Below are 24,100 nucleotides of genomic sequence, written 5' to 3'. Positions count from 1 at the left end.
GAGCCACTTGGATACTTCTTTTATAAGCTATTTCAACAAAATAAATAGTCTCAGATTGCAAGTGTGTACACAACACAGTAGCACGAAACAAAGAATATCTGAAATAAGCTCACATCTGAAAATGATTGATTGAGCTTGTGGTTGACGTGTGCCAGCTGGCTGATTGAGTGACTGAACGACTCTCTGGATGGGTTGCAGTCACTGTGCACTGGCAGCAACAGCTTGCGGCCGGATAGGAGGCCCGATTATGGCCTGACTAGCCAGGGTGCACTTTGTGGAGCTCGTCCTGCTGCTGGAGATTCAGAGATACATTGAGAGTGTCTCTCTATACATTTAGAGAGACATTGTGGACATGACTGATAACACACTATTATGTGCCTCCTAACTCTGGTTCCTAATTAGAGATGGTACTGGTGATAGGGATTTCGTTCCACAGTGAAGCACAATATTGAATTGTGCTTCAAGCACAATATTGTATTGTGTTTCACGGTAACTAATGTTTTGCATGAGAGAAGGCAGATGTATGAATGCATAAGTGGGCCATTGAAAGTGAGCGACATCCAGTGATGAAGGAACATATGCATGACATATGCATGACATATGCCGGAATAATCAGCCACTCAATAAACGACTTGGCTTTAACTGAGGTCTGATACATCCATACGTCCCCATGTGTAGGTGATCACCTTGTCAAATGACCAACGGCATTGGAAACAAATCAGTTGTGGCAGCAATAGATTGAAAAACAAGCTTCCGCAGCTCCAGGGCTTGCAGGTCAGTGTGTCAGGGCGAACCTAGTGACCCACAGGAAAACTAACTCAAGACAACGGAACGAAGTGCGACGGGAGCCAAGAACTAAACATGGTTCTTGCTAAGCTGAAATTAAATCTAAGATTGTACATCAGGACAGGCGGTGGGGCAGGGAATAAGGAGGGAGAGAGTGAGAGAGCAAAGAGAGCAAAACAAAAACACAGAACCCATAATGGCTGGGAAGCTGCGATGTAGGAGTACTTCCAGTAGTGTCCACGTCGGAACTTGTGATGCAGACAACAAACCAGGGGGGGGGGGGAGAAGAGAGAGAGAGAGAGAGAGAGAGAGAGAGAGAGAGAGAGAGAGAGAGAGAGAGAGAGAGAGAGAGAGAGAGAGAGAGAGAGAGAGAGAGAGAGAGAGAGAGAGAGACTTGGCGGAAGGGTGGGTGAGCCCAAGAGTCCACTCCAGACTCTTTCACTTGGTCACTGCAGGTCTGGTCTGGCTCTCCTGGGTTTGTATTGGCTCGGCCGCTCTGTTAGCTCTCGTGAGGCGGGGCGTGTACGACCAAGGATCTGGAACGTCGATGAAACAGACCACGAGTTCTGTTGTGGCCACGGCCCTCGATCAGGGCCAGGCCAGACTCCAACGGCCCCGAGTCCAGAGGGAGGCCGTGCCTCAGACGTCCCTAAGATGTCCGGTGAGGCCACGCAAGGGTTTCCCGTACGGGGAAAGTGACCACACCAACTGCCAAACAGCACTTCCCCTCTCACGCCCACACCTCCACAGTGGTTAAGATATTTTGCTTTTGACCCCTTCATCGGAGACCAAAATGTCTCCTGTCATTTAGTCGCATTAAACATGATACACACTAGTGACATGGGGTCAGTGAACTGCGGAGGACTTTGTTTCCTGGAGCAGAGCAGAAATTAGGAGGGGACAGGAGCTAATCTAGAAGACGCATGGAGGTCACAGGGATGTAAAATATGACCCAACAGCCATTACACGTTGAACTTCCTGGAACTGTTTACTCGTGCACCGCGCCTTGGAAGACTGCTAGCTGGGACTGCTGGGAGAGAAATATATCGCAGAGTCCATCATTTTGGGGAAAAGGTGAGCTTGTTTTTTCAAGCGCACACAGAAAAGACAGAGCGTACGTCTGGTGAAAATGAACTTGTCCTTCTGAAAGCAATGGAGGAAATGAACTCGGGGGCCTAGTTTGGTTTCCTCTCCCTAAACTCCCCTGTGCCTGTTTCCCCTCCCAGGTGTCCAATGAGTTATTAACCCTCCCCTGTATATCTATCAGCGATTTATTAAGCGCAAAACACATGTGAGGCTCATAGGATTTGGGGGGCAAGGGGGTGGGAATTAGGACAACATTCGGGAGCCCTTCCTAGCAGGTCAGTAATTCAAACACTGCTATGCGAACACGTTTCGTGGCCGTCTGCGGTGAAATAATGGTGGCTTACGGAGGCGAGGCAGCAGGCAGAAGCAGCTGCAGTTTGTGTACACTAATCCACTCAGGGTCTGATTTACCTCTTTATTCTCCAACCTCAGGGACGGGGAGAGGAGAAAAGGAGGCCTGTCGCAGCGTGAGGAAGAGTACCAAGGGGAAGAACAGGACCGAGATGTGAAGCGGCTGCGAGGGTTCGGATGTACACGTGTGGCAATCAATCAATTGTCACAAACGTCTAGGAAGAAAAAGTCAAAGACGGAGTGAGAGACACCTTTGTAAATAATGGAGATTGATGGTCATCCTCGACGGCGGCCTGAAAAAACTATTAGAGAACTGATGACTCCCACACTTATGTCAACACTTTTATTGTTGTTGCATGGGGAGACAACCTACACAAGAGGTGGGCGGCGGTTCTGTTGGAGACCGGATCTGGACTGGACCAGACAGTCGGGGGAAGGCTAGGGTTCCTCAGCGACCCCATTACACAGCGGCGTCTGTATCACTTCCCCGGGTGTTCTTACTACCTGCACTGCCGTCTCACATTAAACCGTCTTGGTGACTACCATGCTACACAGTCTCAGACCTCTGAACGGATCCCTCCTCATGAGGAGGCTCATGATTGATTTCATTGATTTCATGCAGTGTCTACAAAAGCATAAAGGTCACGTGGCGGTAAAAGGATAACAGGCGGGTCACGTTTCTTTGCGAGTTAAGCACCAGCACCACTGTTGTGACATACTGTACCGGGCATAAAATTAATCAGAATTACATGTTGAGAAAAGCCCTGTGATCCGTTAGCATAACTTACAATGAGTCCACCAGGGATGTGCAGTGGCGGCGCACTGTGTAAGACCAGGGAAAAGTGTAATATAGAAGACTTGGCAGAGGGGTCTAACAGCAGGGGTCTGCGCTACATTGAAACCACCAAGCCGCCCATTACCAGCAGCAGAAACCCAACCACTTCTGCACATTAAAAGAGAGGTCAGGGGACAAAGCCCTTCATTATCAGCCTCAATGATATTTCAATGCCTTGCTTCCTGAATCCCTGCCCTTGGCAAGATGTTAGGCAGGGCTTTTCAGCATGGAAAAACGACAAATGACAAAAATGAGAGCGGTTATGAAAAGGATCCTCAAGTCATTGTCAAGATTGACATGGGGAGTGTAGCAAAATCCAGATGATTAAAACGCAGAACCTGAAAGCCATTGAATGCTTTTGCATGAACAAAAACAAAAGCTTGTACTTTCAGTTTTATTGAACACTGCTTCGCAGCTCCCTTGTCCATGCACTACGCTCCCTCACACACCTTTAGCCTCTTACAGGGCTGTCAGCACCTTGGAAAACAAAGCAACGATGCACGTGTTGAAATAACGTCATTAAAGTTTTATTTTCGGAGGCTCCTTTAGCCGCCTGAGGAGATGCTTTGTTTTGCAGTTCTATCCAACTTCACATTGTGAACCGTTTAGACAAATGTGTTCCGCACCAGTAGAACCCAAAGCATCAGATACAGATAAAGGCAGCACAAAGGACAAGGGAAAATGTTTTACTGTTAACGTCAAGTGTTCCCTTTATGCGGCATAGAGGAGAAGAAGAATGGCATCGGGTCAAATTGAGGGAAGGTGACGTTACGAACATGTGTTGATGAAAGTGGTAATGAGAGAGAAAAAACATACACATGTGCTCTGGCAGACGGAAAATTGAATGTGAGCAAGGTCTATACTTGTGAACGCTAGTAGCTTCTCTATGCCATTAGAGATCGTCCTGGATGCTACATACGTTCTTTCCTTCCATTGAAAGATCTAGATGAAAGATCTACTCCTTTTCTCCTGCTCAGCATGGCTAGGGTATGGATGCTTTGAGGCATTTCTGAGAAGTAAAGACGCCTTAGCAATACTCCCAGATCTCAACGACTTGCCACCTCCTCTTGCTTTGGCAATGGAGCAGCAGTGGCAGTTCCGGATCATGCCGCAACAACTCTGCTGAGCATGTCCTGTCCAGATTATACCGGCTAATTGAACAGCCTCATCTGAACCACCTGAAAGGGTTTAATTTAGATGATGCACACTAATAACAGCAATTCACTATGCATGTTTGCTGCATATATCTGCATGCACCATTTGGCCCCCCCATATCTCTCTGACCTACTCTCCCTCTATCAACCCCCCCGGGCCCTCAGATCCTCCTCAGCCGTTCTCCTCTTCACCCACACATCAAAACGCCGCAGCCTTGGCGATAGAGCCTTCTCCAGGGCAGCTCCCAGGCTCTGGAACACCCTCCCCCAACATATCCGTGACTCCGAGTCCCTCACCATCTTCAAGTCCCACCTCAAAACCCATCTCTTCTCCTCCGCCTACCCTTAGATCACCCACCAACCCAAGTCCCATCAACTTTATATTTCCTTTTGTTTGTTTATTGTTGTGCTCCTATGTAAAGCGCTTTGAGTACGAGAAAAGCGCTATATAAATTTAAATTATAATTATTATTATTATTATTATATATCTCATACATCTTCTCTTGCACCCGAAGTGCAAGTGGCTTGATTCAACAACCCCTGCCTGTGAAGGTCAAACTGTAGGCAAGGTCTGTGCGGCCGTTTTAAACCTCTTTCCAGTGCAAAAGAGCATACCCTGTACTGGCCAGTCCTAGATTTAGCCACTTATTAGGGATATTAAACAGGAGTTCTAAATTCCTCATAAACAAAAGTCCTTGTCCTGGTCTCTAGCCTTCCCATTCAGTTACTTGTTTTTTTGTGTTGTCGTCTTTGCTCTTGATTTTTGTCAGAGCAATGTGGAAACTTCGGTCCTGATGTAACTGGAAACAGGGCCCTCATCCAGAGGCAACAAACCCTTGTGTTTTGGTATCGTATCCCCGCGGCGGAGCTCCGGCCAGGGACAACGGCAGAACGGCTGGAACATGGCTGACTGATCCCAGGGGCTCCCAGCGCGAGTGCTGACACCAGGACCCTCACCCCCGCCCATGGCGTGCCTTGATCTACCAATAGACTAACTCACTCACTCACTCAGTCGTTACCCTGGTGGAATCAAGGCCCGTGGACGTAGAGGGTGGCCAAACTATCTGCATTTCTTGCGCGTTTGGACGGAAAACTTGCAGCGCAAACGCCAGACAAGCACAATGTTATGAAGAAGTATGCATTGTGGTTCCGTTATTGGGGACTTGTATCTGTGAAAGCCACGAGGATTTTGAGTGTGGAGTGCTTAATATCAGAACAATGTGTATCGCTGTGTCCACTTTCGCTCACACATGCGCTGTCTCTGTTACGACGAGAACCTTCCAGAGCAAGGCAGCACCGCTTGCTATGTCTCTCTCTACCAGATACACGGAGTATCTGGTAAAAGGGTTGTACCGTTTAAAAGAAATCCCACTTTTATGTGTGCCTCGTCTGCCTGCCTCCTCCACATCTGCATGCGGCGGCGTTAGCCTTATCTTTTAATGCTGTGAGGGGACCGTAAACCTTGATAGCACAGGCAGGTACGGCTTGGAATAACACAGTAAACGTTAAAAGGTTTCATAGAAAGCGGCAGTGTCTTTGGAAGAGGCCGCTTGGATGGTTGCTCTGCGCCTGAGCATTTGTGTGTAAGTGAGTTTGGTGTGTGTGTGTGTGTGTGTGTGTGTGTGTGTGTGTGTGTGTGTGTGTGTGTGTGTGTGTGTGTGTGTGTGTGTGTGTGTGTGTGTGTGTGGTTAGAGGGTTCTGTAAGGCCAGGCCCTGGGCGACATAAAGTTTATTTTTTTGTGGCTGTCATACTTAAGTGGATAATAATCCTACCCTGCGACACCAGGGCTTCCTTTAGGGTGCAAAGTGAATCCTGCACTGAATAAAAGGTACGGCAGAAGGATTCAGTTGATTGTTGCAGTTGTAATCCCAAAGACAAACATGTCTTCAACATGGTGATGAGATGAGATGGAGATGGTTAGAAGGTTGTTTTTTTCCAGCAATTTGTTTTTCTTAAGTCCCTTGCACATATTTTTGTGGTTTCATGTACCAAAATGGATTGATGTCTTTTTTTCATTTTCATGTCCCTGTTTCTAACCATTGGAGCATAACTGTGTTTATTTGGGTTATTTTATGACGAAGTGGGTTTTCCCAAACAAACACAAATGAATTAGCATTTGTTCTGATTGGTCAGAAATTATTATTATTAAGAGAATACCTAAGGCAGAGTTCCCATATTATCAGAAGCATATTTTTTATAATTGCATTTTTCTTCCTTAAGTATGAGAGACATCTGCATGATTTGAAATACCAAAAGGTAATCCACTTTTTCATTTTTATTTTCCAGCATGTCTCAGTCCCTTAGCTTCAACCCGGGTGATTTTATTAAAGTGGCTTTAAGGCATATGCATATCATATCACTTATGATCTGGTTGATCAAGATTTTTGGCCCACAACAGCTTTTTGACATTTTTACAACGTCATACTTAAATCTTACACCAGAACTGCTCCACCTGTGACTTTGATATCTCAAACTTACTCAAAGTCCCGAATGGCTCATAGAAAGCCGCGGTTCTGCAATAGTATCTTAGGTAGAGACATTTATTTCTCAGAAAAGAAAAAATACTTTTACAATGTCTAACCAGCACATCTAACAGTCCGACAAACAAAAAGAGGAAGGGAAAATCCTGCTCGGGACAATATGGAACCATTCAGCAGAGACGTCAACGTCAATACCATCGGGTCTTAATCGGCCGTACGAACCCCCTTCTGAGCACGGCCCTGAAAATAAAACACGCGAGAAAGGGCCTACGCTAGCTCTCCGCCAGGGACGTCCGCTAACTACTTAACCAGGGGAGGAAATGGGGCTATCAGGTGCAAACACACCCACACTCGGCTCACAGCTAGAGCACACACCCACACTCGCTCCGGGACACTCCCGGACTCGCCGAAACGACCTCTGCAGTCTCATAAGCCAGATGCGTTCAGGGTTCTCTCGTGAGACGAGGTAACCGGGGCAGGAGAGCTGGGTCGGGACAGCTCCGGCGGGACGTGTTGTTCTGTCTGTCTGCCACGCCTGACGGGCCGATCGCTGCCGCGTGTGTGTGTGTGTGTGTGTGTGTGTGTGTGTGTGTGTGTGTGTGTGTGTGTGTGTGTGTGTGTGTGTGTGTGTGTGTGTGTGTGTGTGTGTGTGTGTGTGTGTGTGTGTGTGTGTGTGTGTGTGTGTGTGTGTGTGTGAGAGAGAGAGAGGAGACTCTGGACGAGCAGCCGTCTGGGAGTTCAGAGGATCTGTCGCTTCGGGTGATGACGGGAGAGGAAGTGGCGGTGATTCACTACGATACCTTGAAGATTGGTTGAAATTAAATGTGTGTTTTGAATAAAACAACACTGTGTTTGTTCGGCAGGTTAAAGCCTCCGTCTGCCTGTCTGTCTGTCTGTCTGTCTTTGGACAGGCTAAGGCACTAGCTTAGGGGGGTAGAGCGGCTCGACTTGTAATCATAAGTTTGCTAGTTTAATCCCCTGGCGACTGTAGATGTGTCCCTTCCTGAGCAAGACACCTGACCCTAACTGCTCCCGACGAGCTGGCTGGTGCCTTGTGTGGTTGACACCACCGTCGGTGTGTGAATGTGTGCATGACTGGTTGCAAGTCGCTTTAACAACGCCCCCAAATATAAAAATATAAACATGCAACATCCTTGGACAAAGACCTTCTCCTACAGCAGCAGCACACCGCATCATCAAGCGCGATAGCTCTGATTTAGAAAACTGCACAGAGATCTGGAAGTCACACCAAAAGAGCTTTACATGAAAGGGACCGCAGGAACCAGCCTTCTGGAAACCAAGCAGTCGGTCGGCTGCCCCCTGCCATCCCTACCGTCACGCTGGAACGCCAGCTTTCCAACATTTTATTGTTTTACAGGTTTATTTTCTCACTATTTGGTTTCATTTATTTTGAATCTTAATTCACATTGTTTATTTGGGCAAGTCAAACGGGAGAGAAAGCAACAGCCAGGAATAAAATATATGAGAGAGAGAGGGAGAGAGAGAGAGAGAGAGACTATGAGCGGTCCATCCATCTGCCACTTGTATTTTCTCTCCAAACACTTTCATAATGAGCATTATAGGAGCTACACACACACTCACCACATATGAAGATGAAGTGTCATGCTCTGGCCTTTAATAGAGGGAATATTTCCCCATTATTAGTCCCTGACCTGTAGCACCAGTTGTTTGATCAGCACATTTGGACAGTGTCCCTGTGTGTCCATGTGTTGTGTGTGTGTCCGTGCATGTACATGCTTTAGAAATTGTTAGGGTGTGTGTGTCTGTGTGTCTATGTGTGCAAGTGTTAGATGTAAGTGTGCGTGCGTTACCGTGTGAAAGTGTGTGTGTGTGCGTGTGCATGCGTTACCGTGGTTGTCCTTGTGTGTGTGCGAGAGTGTGCACAGGCCACAGGGTAGTGTTTTCAGAGCCAAAGTGGGTGGGAATCCCGCGGTTTCGTTTGCACCCGCTGAGCTCCCTAGAGGCCCCTGCTGGCGGCCCATCAGGCCCCGCTGATAGGGGCATAAATGTGTCAGTCACCTGCCGCCCGCCTCCCCTCCAGCCCAACACCTGGTCCTCGACAGCACCACGCCGCTGAGCGCTCGTGAAGGCCTCTATGCAAATGATTCCGCTCAAGCTCCAAGTCTTGTTCACATGTTGAGGGGAATCAGAGATGGGGGTTCTGATTTAACTGAGGAGAATTAACGGCTTGTTAACCTGAAGGCGTGTGCAAGATGCCGGACATATTTGGTAGAACTTTGGTTAGAGTTGAGGGGAAAGTTTGTCAGGCTGGCAGAAGGTACCTTGATATCCCTGTGGCTAAAAAAATAATAAGAAACAAAATGGGTGATATATTGGCAACTAACTATCTATCGAGGCAATATCCATTGTTGAGTTCATTTTATAAATGTTCACTCTGTTCGTACTTTTTAGGAGTATTATCTTTCAATAAAGACAATGCAATTAGGTCAGAAATCAATACAGCGTTTGACTATAATTACAATGAATGTTTTGGTATTTTTTGTATTTGTTAATTTGCCTTGGTCTGCTGGTGTTGGTCTTTGTCTTGTCCTGAAGTGGACTTGGAACTGATCCACTCCATCTTTAGTACTGACCCAGGTGTTACAATGAATGTCAACCTGACAATTGTGAGCAGACCTAGGCCTGCAGAAGCTACGAACTACACAGCAAACATCCATGTGTTGCCGTCAATGGCTGTTGCATTCTGTGGTTGAGACTCAAGCGTTAGACTGTACGCTCACAGACGCAAACACACACACACACACACACACACACACACACACACACACACACACACACACACACACACACACACACACACACACACACACACACACACACACACACACACACACACACCCACCCATCAACCTACCCACACACACATAGCCCGACGCTGAAGATGTGCTGAAGGAATTAGGCCGTTACATGTTTTGTTTGGAAACCAGAATCCCAGACCAGTAATTGCCTGAAATGACTTCTAATCGTAATTGATGGTCTGGCTTTCTACTCTTGTCTGTTCCCCATTTCAATAACAGGGAGATGCATAGGACAAAAAATATATATATATATAATCATGATAATAATAATGATAACATGAAAAAAATAAAAAGCTGTCTGGACGCCCTGATGTGCACAGACTTTATATCCATCAGAGAGTGCGAGTTCAGGTCTGCCCCCAGTTGACCCCTTAATACATACACACACACACACACACACACACACATCTGTTTGTTCCCATGGTTGACGAATTGTAAAAAGGGCCCGTGTGTGTGATGACGTAACGGGCCATTAAAGTTGACTAGAGAGGAGGACAATGTTCGTGATGGGGGAGGTCGTGACCCCCTGGCTGTCCTCGCCTGGATGACAGGCCTGACATCACACCATTATCCAGACACTCTCCTTGTAGCGCGCACACACACACACACACACACACACACACACACACACACACACACACACACACACACACACACACACACACACACACACACACCCAGACCCACACACACCTCATCACACGTGGGGGGGGGTTCTGGTTCGGGGAGGTGGAGTACGGGGTGATAGGGCGTAAAAAGTAAGGTCTGAACCCCCAGACGATATTCTTTGAACTGAACACCGACCTGGTGTTTTTATTTAGAGGTAAATTTGCCCAAGATGCTGTGTTAGCTATTTTGAACGGGAGAAAAGGGATTGTGTGGCAGTTGGTGTACTCAGATTAAAGGGAGCTCTGATCTACCGGCACATCAAACCCAAGACAGACTGCAGTCAATACTCACTTACTCGTGCGGAAAGGAATGTGTGTGTGGTGCGTGTGCTAAGCGTTTGTATGCGTATTCATGCATGTGTTTTCATTGTGTGAATAGGACGGGACCCATGCAAAACATGGTCAATTGTTATTGGAAGAGTTTGCAATGCCAGCGGAGTGAGTGTGAATATGTGTGTGTGTATGTGTGTGTGCATGTGTGCGTGTGTGTGTTTCTCCATCTCTAGTGTGGAGAGAGAATTTTCAGCACAGTTCTCCTGTATTTACCCAGATCTAAAAGGAGCTGTGGAAGGTTAGTGGCACCACATCCATTCCAAAGGGGCGTACGACTGTCCTGCAGATCACTCAGGAGGGCCGTTACGCACACCCAATTAGCGAGCGAGCGAGCGAGAGAGAGAATGTCTTACACATACTCATTACTTAATCTTACGTCTTACTCATGTCATGTATGTTCGCTCATACATGCGTGACCTCAAGATAAATATTGACCTTTCTTCGTTGAATGGTTAAAAGAAACACGAACACAATCATCTTCCTGATTGGTATCAATCCTCGCCGGCATCAACGGAGAGCGTTCATTTCAGCGCCCCCGGTCGCCCCGTCCATGAACTCCTAGCATTCACCACCCACTAACGAGTGACTCCCCCTACTTAAAGGGTCTTTTCGATGTTCTCATTTGTTTTTGTTGTTTTTTTCTTACCTGGCTCCGGGCCTGACGAGGTGGACAGGGCAGGCATGGCTCCTGGGGGGGCCCTCGCTGGCCTCCTCCTGGTGTCGGTCCGACAGCGGCCTCAGCGGTAGCTAGCTCGTGGCTAATCACCAGGGAGCGGGGGGGAGGGGGGTGGGGGAGAAGCGGAGGGGGACGTAGGGGTCGCTATGCGCGGGGCCGGACCTCGGCCTTATGCCATGGAGCCCTGTGGAGAAAGCAGAGGGAAGAGAGGTGGCGTGAGCGGGAGAAGGGCCACACGCATCAGAGCACACACTGGAGACTCTGTGTGAGTGTATGGGTGGGATCGTGTTATTGGGGGGAGGCCCAATTACACGATATTCTCTTTACTGTAGCGGTGTGTTGTAAACACGGTGTATGTTTGGCTTTTTCAAAAGTCAATACGCCTAAGATAGCACATTTTTAAGAGCAAATGTTGGTTCAATGAAGGCCTGGAAAATATAACACAATACAGAACTTATGAAGACACGTCTTAAAACTGGTCACAGTATCCTTTCTTCTTGACAGCTTTGAATTGGAACGTATTCCTGCTTCTTATTCCCGGAATGTATTTTTACACATCGGTGGAGCAGATTTAAATGTCAAAAGTGAACTGGCTGTATTGGTTGTTTTTCACCTTTCTCGCCAATCATTTATGATGGTTTATTTCTTGTCCATTACTACTTTGAAACATAAACCGGTGAGAAGGCTTCGTACTATCTAAAATAATAGACATGAAGTGAACAAGAAGTATGTAGCAAAGTGCTGCTCACTTAAACCATTTTGGAGATACCTTAATTTGGGTAAATAAATCTTTCTTTGCGCCGAACTCGCTAACTTGTATTGTGTGACATTTATGATCCAAAAGGGACACAGTCCATTTTTTCTTCATGTATTCATCACAGAATTGGTATCTGAACAAACGGCTTTGAAGACAAACGAGTCTGGTATTGGCACCCAACATGAGGGAAAACTTCTTACCTCCTCCCCCCCCCCCCGAAACAAAACCTGGCCCATCTCAGAGCCCATTTCCAAGTCACACAGCCATCATACCAGCAGAGAAATTCAAGATGAAACTTTAGAGACGATGACAAATGCGTCGTCTCAGACACCGAGTTGCGCTCTACACATGTTTTTGTTTTGTAATTTGGTCAGAACTTGATGGAGTTTAGCAGCCGAATCCGTCTGCAAATGACGTGGTTAATCTTAACCCGAATGTCACCTCATATTTCATTTTGGCTTGAGAAGACTTTCTTTTTTGTCCATCGAGGACCCAAAGAAATAACCATACTTAACAGTTCATCTGCCGCTCAGAAAATTAACGACTTAAATTGAACTCGGTCCAGCTATGTAGACTCCGGAGTTAAAGCTTTGAAAATATTTGTCCCAGGGCGAAGTCTACACCACAACTCATTAGGGCCGATAATAAAACTTAATCAAGCTGGTCCGATGCAATCCATCAAATCAATAGTTCAACCTCTCTCTGCTTCTGCACAGCTAAATAGCATAAATTCAACGGGGAGAGTAATTATGCGCCCAAATTCTCCCCCGTTTTAAGTGTATTGTGTCCTGTGTCAACGATTTACTGCTGTTCACTTCTTACATATATTTGCTTAACCTTTATACAGTTATACTCGTTCATACATTATGTTCATTGCCATGTGTAAAGACAAGCCTGAATTATTTTTCTGTAGTACTAATTCCTTGCAGGCCTGTAGTTGTGGGCGAATGCCAGGAACAGGGAGAGCACATATGTAGTCTGTACACACTGTGTTTGTTTGAGTGTCCATATGTGTGAGCGCTGACAGCAGACTTGGTGAGCGACCCTGGGTGTTTACAACCAAACACCTCTCAACTTCACATCCAAATCTGGTTCTGTACGTGTACACAACACACACACAAGTGCAAGCAAATCCATCCATCCCCCCGCCCCCCCCCCCCACACACACACACATGTGCAAACACACACACACACACACACACACACACACACACACACACACACACACACACACACACACACACACACACACACACACACACACACACACACACACACTCTCTTAATCTGTCGAGCAAAGATGTGAGAGCAAATGAACAAGCCGTGCTGTGAGCGATGTGCGGCAGAGTGACCCATTGACATGCAGAGCTATCCAAACCCTTAAAGTCAGGTTGAAACGCAGGGTCAGTGAAACTCAAAACAACATACAGGACAGCGATGGGAAAGAGCAGCGGCTTGGCAAGCCCACCCAGGTGTAACAGAAAATCAACCTAGTGTTGATATGATATGCCCCTTGTGATATACAACACATATGAGATAAACACACAATCATGCAGGATTAATGCCTCATCTAATCAACACATTAAAAGCGTTGGTATGCAACTGTGTAAGGGAATGAGACACACAGACACAATACAAAAAAAAACACACACACACCGTTAGAGAGCCAGCCCACACACACCAGATCCTGTCTGGAGTGTGTGCGTGTGTGTGTCTCCGAGGGAATTATGTCCATGGTACTGCAGGCCAACTATTGCAGGTGTTGCTACCGTTATGCAGCAATCAGAGCTGTGTGTGTGTGTGTGTGTGTGCGCACGTGTGATTCTGTCAGAAGGGGACATTTGTAGCTATTTGTCCACTATTTCCTGTGTCTTCGAGAGATTTTTCCTCAATTAATATTATTCAGCTTCTCAAAAGGGAGTAGTGCTCATAATAACAGACATACATGGAGAGGAACTGGGGTGAGATAATATGCTGTGAATCAGTCCGTTCTGAAAAGGAGCCAAATAGATGATCGCTACAACAGACACAAGGTATATAACAACACAGTACACCCTTTTTAATACACAAGAGAATATGGACAGATCGTCTTCGCGTCTACATAGGTCAATAGGTGAGTATTGCAATAATAAAATGACTTCCCATTCATCCTGAACAGCCCGGAAAGAGTTTTCGACAACACATTAGGATTGCAATTCTTTGGAAACAGAAAAATGACACCAAAAACCCAACAAGGAAGGTTTATTGGCACCCAGCTTTATGTGTGTGTACATGTGTGTAATGTGTATATGTAACCACTCAGAGATTCTGAGCAGTAATTCATCCAGGACAGTGGCCCACACAGACAGCATCATCCCTGCTGGTCTTTCTGTCTGTCGGACGCAAACATACAAGATGTGTCCTCTGGCCTACGGAGTGGGAGATCTCATGGAGGGATTTATTTGGTGGTGCATAAAATGTGTGTAAAGAAGTTCTTTAGCAATGCGTAGTAGTGTTTAGTAATGCATTAATTTGTGTTTCCGCTTACATTACTCAGGCGAATGAATGCGTTTCATAACAACCTTTAAAAATAAATAAATATTGGAGGGAATATTAGATGTGAATATCAGAATAGGCTCATTTATCCTACCGGAACAGAATATGCAGGTCAGACATCGACTTCCAAGTTGTACTTTGTTTTGCGAGAGGGAGGAAGGAAATCGAAAGCGACATCAAAATGACCAAAAATGACAGTGACCGGGAAAAGTGAAAAGTGCTACGGTGTTGAACCCTCTGTGGACGTCCATAAAATGGATTCAACGGGGTCAGCAGAGAGAGCGACAGGTCGGGAATCGTAACCACAGAATCTCTCCAGCAGCCTCGGCAGCCACAGTGGGGACCCCAAAACCCCAATGGGAGCTGAGCTCATGGCAAGAAGAATCAACCCCATGCCTAATCAGTTTGATGTTTCACCGAGCGCGCCCTCCCACGTTTTTGCCAAAAGTCTTTGAGATCGGAAGGACAGGCTTTAAATCACAAAAGAAAGAAACAAATAGGACAAGCGAGGCGCTTCAGGGGCCCGGGGGGGGAGCCGAGTGGCCAGACCTCGCTACTCCCTCAACCATTTGCCATTTGTTGCGTCCAAGAGGGTGGGGTGGAGGCGGGGTGGTGGGGGAGGAAGAAGTTGACCGATGACTGAATATTCCCAATCCTAAGTAAGGATCCATCTTTCCATTGAGGGGGCCCTTAAGAAGGGCCAGGAAGCGTGCCGCCGCACTGGGAAAACCTGAGACACTTTATGGTGCACTGAAGGACCGTAACAGACGGACTTAAAGAAACATTCCCTGCTGCCGGAACGATCTGGTCCGGCCGGGTCTGCTCAAGATCCCATGGCCACCGTGGAGTGAAGGGAGTCTGACTGGATTTGTGACCCTAGATTGATAGGAGAGGTACGCTCCTCTGTACTGGTTCCTTGTACAATGGTGTTGGCACCATCTAGTGGTCGCCCTGGAGCATTGCAGGAGAACTTGACATCAAAAGTGACCGGTGACCGAAATGAAACACGTCCAACGCAATCAAATTCAAAACAAATACTCTTTCTAAAGCTGTTTGGTCTTTTTCTACCTGTGAGACATTAGGTTCAATCAGACTTTGGAGAGAATGTACCTCAGGGGTGGGTAGTTGTATTGACAGATTCAGGGTTGACAGAGGGGGTTTGGGGTCATAGGGGGCAGTTATTCTTCCTGTCTTTACCAAAGGAGGCGGTCAGCCGACCCCCCTGGGGCCCAAGCAGGTGCAGCCATCACACTCTCTCAGCTGGACGCTGATGATGACTGACGTGGGGGGAACATGTAAAGGCCTTTCACAACATAGAGCACAGGGACAGCCTGTAACATTTTTCAGAATCGAATCCAAATCAAGGTGATACCTAGATTGATATCACCAAACTCTAGCTTCGCTTTCCCCTCCGGTGTCCAACGCATGCTCTTCACCCAATGAAATAAAACCAGAAGACCAAGGGGCCACGTAGCGCAGCTGAAACGGAAAAAAGGGGGGGGGGGAAACTGCTCGAAAGCGTGACGCCACGAAACCGATACGCCGGTCCACGCTGGCTTGAGCGGTGACGCACACGCCGCCTCCCTTTGTGCTCCGCGCGGCCGCAGGAAGCTCTCCCAGAGCGTCGAGTCCGAAGCCCCTGGCAGTCCGGACCGCTGGAGACCCCAGGTGGGACGCTGTCTCGGCACACCTCGGACCTCTCGCCCCCGGGTCGGTGACAGGAATACTGGAACCCGTAAAAAGGGTTTAAGGGTCCCATGGCAGCAATGACACCGACGGCAAACCTCTCCCTCGCGTGACCGGACGGACATCCAAAGCAGCGCTTTCTCCGTCACACCTGCTTGGGTTACCGGTTACGGGACGCGCCGGGCTCGATGGCTTCTTCGTCTGGCGATACGGCCTCTTGACTCAGACGTCCCCTTCGCCGACCCTTGGCGCGGCCATGGATGATCGTTCATCTCACACCCCGTTCTGTCTCAGAGGTGTCTTCTCTCGTTACAGAATCCAGTGGTCCGTGAACAAGTACATTTCAAGGTTTTTCTTGCGTCGCCTTTTATCGCGATGACGCTCTTGTACCGCTTCTTAATAGCTAGAAACCCCTAAACCCTAACCTCTTAAAAGATGCTGCAAAAAAGGATGGAAATAAACCTTGACTTTTGCCTGCTTTCTAAGAGGGCAATCCCTGGCATTACACGAGTAACAGTAATAGAGTGGTAATATTCTGCATACAATATACTATATTCTATGAGGATATGTGTTTGTGTGGAGTTTGGACCATACCAGATGGTTTGAAGATCTGCTGATCTCCACATTCACCAAACAGCAGCCTTGGCCCAAAAACCAAAGCTATCCCAAAACAACGATATTCAAGATATGAAATGATCAAAGAAGGTTGTCATGTTGTGTCTTGTTGAATCTCCCTTCCCCTGATTATTTCTCGGACATTTAATCCCAGATCGTGTAACCGTATCCGTTGCCCCGTCTACTCGATCCTGGGCCGTGACCACAGAGGCCCAGGACGCTGGGTTTTGATTGGGCGCTCTGCGCTTTTTCATTTACAGCCGTGCGGTTTTCGAGGGGCTCAACATCTTGTTTACGACGATGGAACGAGGGAACCATCTATCAGTGGATAAACGAGGAGAGTGAATATTAATGTCACAGTGGTGGTGGTTGGAAATTATCCAGGGAGGGAGGGGGGGGGGGGGGGAGGGCATCCTTTTACACAGCGATGGCACATACTAAACTACACATACCCAATATGCAGTTTATAAAACCCGTTGAATAGGTACAGCCTTTTTCCAGTCCTTGGGAAAGTGTTGACATCTGTACTTTAGACGTCTGCAATTGCTGATGATGCCTTCTATCTGCAAATTATGAAGTACAACGGACTGAACTTGAACAAGACTTCCCGCGATCCTTCAAGCCCCATTAGTTGCCGTAAGCCTAAGGGGGAGATGAGGAGGAGGAGGTGGTGGTGGTGGTCGTTGTGGGGGGGTGTTGTTCTTGGGCTGATGCGAGGACAGATTGGATGTAAAATCAATTTGTATTTCAGCTGCTCTACATCATACGGGGAGAGGGGGGGGGGGCTGTGGAGGAGACCGCAAATTGCAAAGTGCAAGACGGACGGATGCAGATAGAGTTACGTCCCTACGCACGCACGCAGACAGTTATGGCGCGTGTTTGCGGCATATTTTAGCTGTAGTAAAGGGGAACATTCAATTACACATTACACAAACGAGTCCACATTACGTCTCTCTCTCGCGCGCGCTCATTTACAGACACACACACACACACACACACACACACACACACACACACACACACACACACACACACACACACACACTCTTGCTGTCGGATAAGTATAATTGCAGTGCATAAAAAACCACAGATAAAACAAGAAATGTTCCTCGCACTGACACTTGGAAAATGGAAAAAAGTGTTGAATGACTTTCAAAAAAGGCAGAATGAAGAAGACGAAAAAATGAGTGAAAGTAGAGGACAAAGGAGAAGGAGAGCAGAGCAGATGAAAGGAGGAAAGGAGAGGAGACCAGAAGAGATGAGAGAAGAGGGGAGGACAGAATAGAAGAGGAGAATAGATGAGCTCATGTACAGTATATATTCCAAAAATGTAATATTCCTGCAAAGGACAGGTTTATTGTTTTACAGTCAGGCAGTTGGCGTTTTAAGAGTTCATGTCATCCTGACTTTTCCACATAAAACCACAAAGTTTTAGTTAAAAGTACAAGGTACAAAGTAATGGGGGCTGATTTCCTACGCATGCGACAGCAAACGCAAAAGCTCTAGTAAGTCTAACCTGTAATCCCACAGGCCAGACCCTGAAACCGATTCCCTGCTAGCTGTCCAAATATATATCGACATTTATATTACACATGGCGTATTAAATCAATCCTTTTCTTAGACAGCTGTTGAAACCCGTGTCATGGGACATCGCTACACCCTCTTGCTTTAGTTTATGAACTGCGGCAGTTCGGAGTAAAGGGGTATGACTGGGGCTTCTCCCTCTCTGGAAGGTCAAAGTTCAGCTTTTCCCAGAAAGCACCTGCAGACGCTTAAGCTGTCTAATGTAACGCAGGTCACCACCCCAACCCCCCCTTCCTGACAGTCACGGTTTCCTAGACATCTGTCCGCATAGTAAAAGACATATAAGCAGCTTATGAAATATTATGAAATCATTGCCCTGGGAGGACACAAAAAGGAGGACGCAGACTTAGCGGCTTAATATTTCGGCAAGGGAACACACAATGCCGAATGTACGCACACAGACAGACAAACAGACCGATATTTACAAAGCACAGCTGCACCGGGTCTATTATTAAAGAGCAAACAAAACATACCTGCCACTCGGAAATACGCCTACACTCCCATTAGAAACACACACACACACACACACACACACACACACACACACACACACACACACACACACACACACACACACACACACACACACACACACACACACACACACACACTATGAATGAGCGGAACAGACCTGAAACTCTGGTTTGGTGCTTTGCCTACAGACTCATGGTGCTCCACGCCTCCACCCTATATCACCCAGTCACTCACAGCACACGCAGCATCCCTGGGGAAATCCAAACAGAAGGACAACACACAGGATTAAATACAATGAGGGATGGCTGAGGGATAATGAAGAAATCCATTCCATTAAATAACCCGCAATTATAATGAACAACCGCCCTGACCGGTTTGCACTTCTCAGTGTCTGTTTAGTACCGGGGTTTTTGAGTGGGTGCAATGACAACAAGTCACCACTAGAGGGTGCAATCTGACCAGCGAAGAGGCAGACAGCTAACATCATCCTGAGATCCATCCTTAAATCCTGAGTATGTGCATGTGATGAGGGCGGGAACAGGTCCATCGGGATTGGCACACCCATCTCTCTCTTTAGCAACACTCATTTCACTTTACAAATTATTCCTTTAAAGTGGGAACATTTCCCACGCAACAGGCTTTAGTGAGTAGTGGCAACAGTGTTACAAGCAAGTTTAGCAAGTTTTTTTTTTTAGGAAGTTTCATTCACAAGTTTGTTGAATTCATTGGAGAGATCCTACACACAAACGCACACACACACACACACACACACACACACACACACACACACACACACACACACACACACACACACACACACACACACACACACACACACACACACACACACACACACACACACACACACACAATGCTAGTCCAGGACACTGCTCATGTTGTGATACATACGGGATGTATCACAGGGCTGGGGATGGTTGGATTGGCGGATATATGGATGGATGGGTGATAGATGGACCGACGGATAAGAAGGAAACACACTCTGTTTAATTCGGAAAAGCTCATCAAGGAGAGAGCGCTCGGCTTAAGTCCAAGAGGGGTCCAACCAATGCTGCATGACATGTTGCTTGACGAGAGAGGATGGAATGGCGTGAACCCAGCCGTTGCATATCCAATAACAGGCAGGATCTGTGCCGACCTTAATTGGGTGCTGAGGAATCAGTGCAGTAATTAGAGAAGGGCCCTGGCACATGCCTTCACAAAAACGCACGCACACATCTACGTGACCGTTGTCGATGGGAACCTGAATTTTTCCCCCAGACCTGTTGTATTCATGGCTCTGTGTGCGTCATGCATTCGAAAGTTCTCAGTTCCTGTTATTTCACAAAAGCAACCGCCAGAGAAGCGTCGATGTCATCAGACAGCAGGAGAGAAGACGCATGGAGAAGGAGGTAAAATAGGACAAAATCAAAACTGAGTGAGAGACAGGCAGAGAGAGAGTAGACAAAGCATGGGATTCAGACAAGATGACTTTCTGTCAGTGCTTCCTAACGAGGCAGTACTGTAAAAGGCCAAAAGGGCCCTGTTGTGTCTCAGATGGTGAAATTGTCTCCATCTTGGGAGCACAGAGAGGTTATAGGGTTCCACAGGGACAACCCACACCGCTGCAGATGTCAGCTCTATGCCAGCCGTCTATGCTTGCGTCCGTCCGTTCCGCAGGCCCGAAACCTCGCCTCTACCCTCAGGTAATCCTCACGCTAAGCTGCTTAGTGCCGGACCACAGACACAGACTAAACTAACAGGCACCCGTCCTGGCACTGCTGTGCCATAATGGCTTTTATTGCAAAGTCTTGGGGGGTTGCCAGGTAGATTCCCTTTGGGGATAAAATTCTGATTTGATGTGCTTTTAGATAGGCACTCAACCAGTTTTCACTCAGGTTTGTTGGCATTTGGTCCATCAGATTGAAACAAGAATTGAGTTAGAGAAAGAACATCTTATATTTAAAAGAAAATATTTTCCCCCAATAGCTCCAAAGACGAACGCATCTCAACCGTGAGAATGCGATTCATAAAGCAGCCTCAAGCCGGGTTCGTTCTCCATCCTCACCCACCTTTTCATCGACCAAGAACACCATGCTTTCCGAACAACACATCTCCCACCCATGTTGAGAAAGTTGTAATCAGCAGTGTACAAATGTAAAAAAAATAACCCTTTATTTTCCACAACAAAATCCAGTTCACGGGAATGCATGCAAGCTGTATAAATTCCTAAGGGAGCACAGTGATAAAGTTAGCATGAACACAGCTAGAAAGATAGCAGAGATGGCTATGTATGGCTGTGTGAGAGTTGCATCTCTAATTGAGGCCTGAAAGCCAAGACTCTACCCATAGACAGGGCTTTGTTGTCTGTTGCTGCTGGCGGTACTCAACCTGGGAATGTCCACTCCCAAGTGAGTCAAGAGGACAGTCTTTTGTGGAAGTGCTATGGAGTTATCAGACAAAACGTTTAAGTAGCACCCTTTACCTCCACATTTTTTTTCCCCCATACTTCTTAAAATGACTTTTTGTTGACATTTGTGCTTCGAAAAGGCTTTACAGCCAATAATCGGTCACATCAGGGATTAAGATATCCTAACAATGTAATAGTAAGAACGTCGTGTGATGCAATCATTGCACAACTCGTGACAGGAAGGCTTCACATTGACAACACAACCGAATGACACAAATGTAGAAGTGTGTGTCTGCATGCATGCAGCATGTGACTGCGCTTACTTCTCTCCCCTCCTCGCATGAATACTTGAAAGCTTGCAATAAATGTATTCATGAAAAATACAAATTAGATTTTATATCACAGTAATTATTATTAATTATTATTTGAATTGTTTTGATTTTACAGGAGGCACCGTCAAGCATAAATTTAATTTATAAATTGGCAATCATTAATGTAAAATAATGGAACTTGAGGGTGCAGCCCTACTGCTGACTGGCAGTCCTCCATTGACACATCCAAATAGCCCCCCTCCCCTTCTTCGTACTCCAGTGGGCTGACCCTGGCTTGACCCCCCCCCCCGGGCCCCAGACCCACAGGGGATTCTATAGGTGGCAGGGGCCAGAAGTTGGCTCACTTCAACATGGGGACAGTTCCGACTGTGTGAACAACACACTGTGTGGGGACAGCGTTTCCCATTCATCGCGGCGATTATGCACGTGTGTGGCGTATCAAGATGTAAACGCCACGCATTGCGTGTCCTCACAAGAGTTGAACCCTGGGGCGGGATTGGAATCAAACAAGGTCGGAGCAGCAGTGCTCAGCGACACCAGTTGAGCTGTGCATTTTACACCAGATGCATGGAATTATATCCACTGCACAGAGCATGCGTTTGTGTTCAAGGTATTGTACATACGAGTTGATTAAATCAGTATTTCAGATCTTTAATTTAAATTCTCTTATCGCTGGCCACTTTTACACAAAAAACAGCCAAAACAACAGCAAAGCTTTATGGTACAGAACAAATCGTTAGGCTTTAATTACATTCCCTAATTATTAACATGATGATTGGACATCAGCAGTCACATTGAGCGGCCAAGCAGGCATACCTGTGTGCAGGCCACAAAAGAGGCCTGTTAAAAATGCACTTGGCAACTCATTTCAGAACAGAGCAGCATCAGGCATACTTTTCAAAGCGATATCAATTGTCCAAGGTCCCCTGATGCCTGTCCGACAGGGAAAGAGGCCGGCATTTGTCATTGTCATTGTAAAGAAGGAGAAGCAAATTGCGGGTTTAATTATTAATGTATTTTAGGAAGGGACTTGCTCAGCAAAGTACCTGCATGCCATCTATCTATGCTGACCCCGCTGCGCCTATACCAGCCATTGTTGTTGGAGAGCAACCCGCCACGTGTAAACCTATACGCCAGCCAACAGGTCCACACACACACACACACACACACACACACACACACACACACACACACACACACACACACACACACACACACACACACACACACACACACACACACACACACACACACACACACACACACACACACACACACACACACACACGGGGCAGGCGATCTGTGTGCACATGTGTAGTAACACTGCCATTAATAAGTAATGACAGCGTGTGAGAAGGAAGCGGCCAGCCACCACCAGATGAAGGAGATTAGATGAGAGCCAGCCAAGGGATATCAGGGAACGACATGAGGTGTACAGACCTGCTAGATCGAAATAATGTTTGAATGAGCAAAACTCACAGTTGGTGAGATAGACGATAGAACAAACAACAACCAAAACTATATTTCAGCAATAGCAAATATTACTTAAAAGACAATACTAGGATGGATCCAACTTGAACTTTTAACGGTGCTTGAAATATGTTCTGTCTAGTTTGCGACCTCCTGATCTGCATGCATTAAAGTAGTCACACACACACACACACACACACACACACACACACACACACACACACACACACACACACACACACACACACACACACACACACACACACACACACACACACACACACACACACACGTTGCTCCTTAGAGTCTGGGGCTCACATTTCACGGAGGCGGCAGAAACGTACAGGGACCGGGGATGCGGCACGGATGGTGCCAGCCAATCAGCAGCGGTCAAACACAACTACACAAAACCGGCAGTGCGGCATCTCAGGTGGTCGGAGCAGGCTCAGGCTTCAAAATGAGCCACAGACAATATGAGACACACACAGGCCCCGCCCCCTAATCACACAGGCCCCACCCTCACAAACCCACAGGCCTAGCCAGAATACACACACCCACAGGCCCCGCCCCCTCCATAAACACAGGCCCCGCCCTGCCAAAACACACACATCCGCACAGGCCGTTCCCATACACAGGCCCCGCCCCCCCAACAGACACACACACACACACACACACCGGACACACACACACACACACACACACACTGTAGGCTGTATGTAGCAGTGGTATTGTTTTTAGTTGCGTGTTTGTGAATGTGTTGGCGGATGTGTTTGTGTGTTGATGCATACACCCACACAGTTTGCATATAAGGAAATGCAGAGGTCCAAAGAAGATCAGTGTGGTGTGCAGTGAGGGGCCTGGTTGTCTGTGCCTAAACACTGAAGAAAAACAGCATTGGCCGCGTGCATGATCTGCTCAGGGGTGATCACATGCCAAAGTTCAGATCCAACGGCTGGCTGGCTGGCGCACACACACACACACACACACACACACACACACACACACACACACACACACACACACACACACA

General features: G+C 47.1%; 1 protein-coding gene across 2 annotated transcripts in view; it reads right to left on the bottom strand.

The window, feature by feature from the left end:
* mpp7a (MAGUK p55 scaffold protein 7a) overlaps window positions 1-24,100 on the bottom strand; it is a 119,782-nt gene that overhangs the window by 80,406 nt on the left and 15,276 nt on the right. The window contains exons 2-3 of one of the 2 annotated variants that reach the window (XM_030349710.1): window positions 19,019-19,111; window positions 11,181-11,394 (exon numbers count right to left, since the gene is read on the bottom strand). In XM_030349710.1, the coding sequence (XP_030205570.1) occupies window positions 11,181-11,217 (37 nt within the window). In that variant the 5' untranslated portion in view covers window positions 11,218-11,394; window positions 19,019-19,111. The remainder of the gene's footprint in view (window positions 1-11,180; window positions 11,395-19,018; window positions 19,112-24,100) is intronic. The other variant, XM_030349711.1, reaches the window with a different exon arrangement.

This window comes from Gadus morhua, chromosome 23 (assembly GCF_902167405.1).
Source record: "Gadus morhua chromosome 23, gadMor3.0, whole genome shotgun sequence".
Taxonomy (NCBI): Eukaryota; Metazoa; Chordata; class Actinopteri; order Gadiformes; family Gadidae; genus Gadus; species Gadus morhua.
This window is presented reverse-complemented; position numbering and strand designations above follow the sequence as displayed.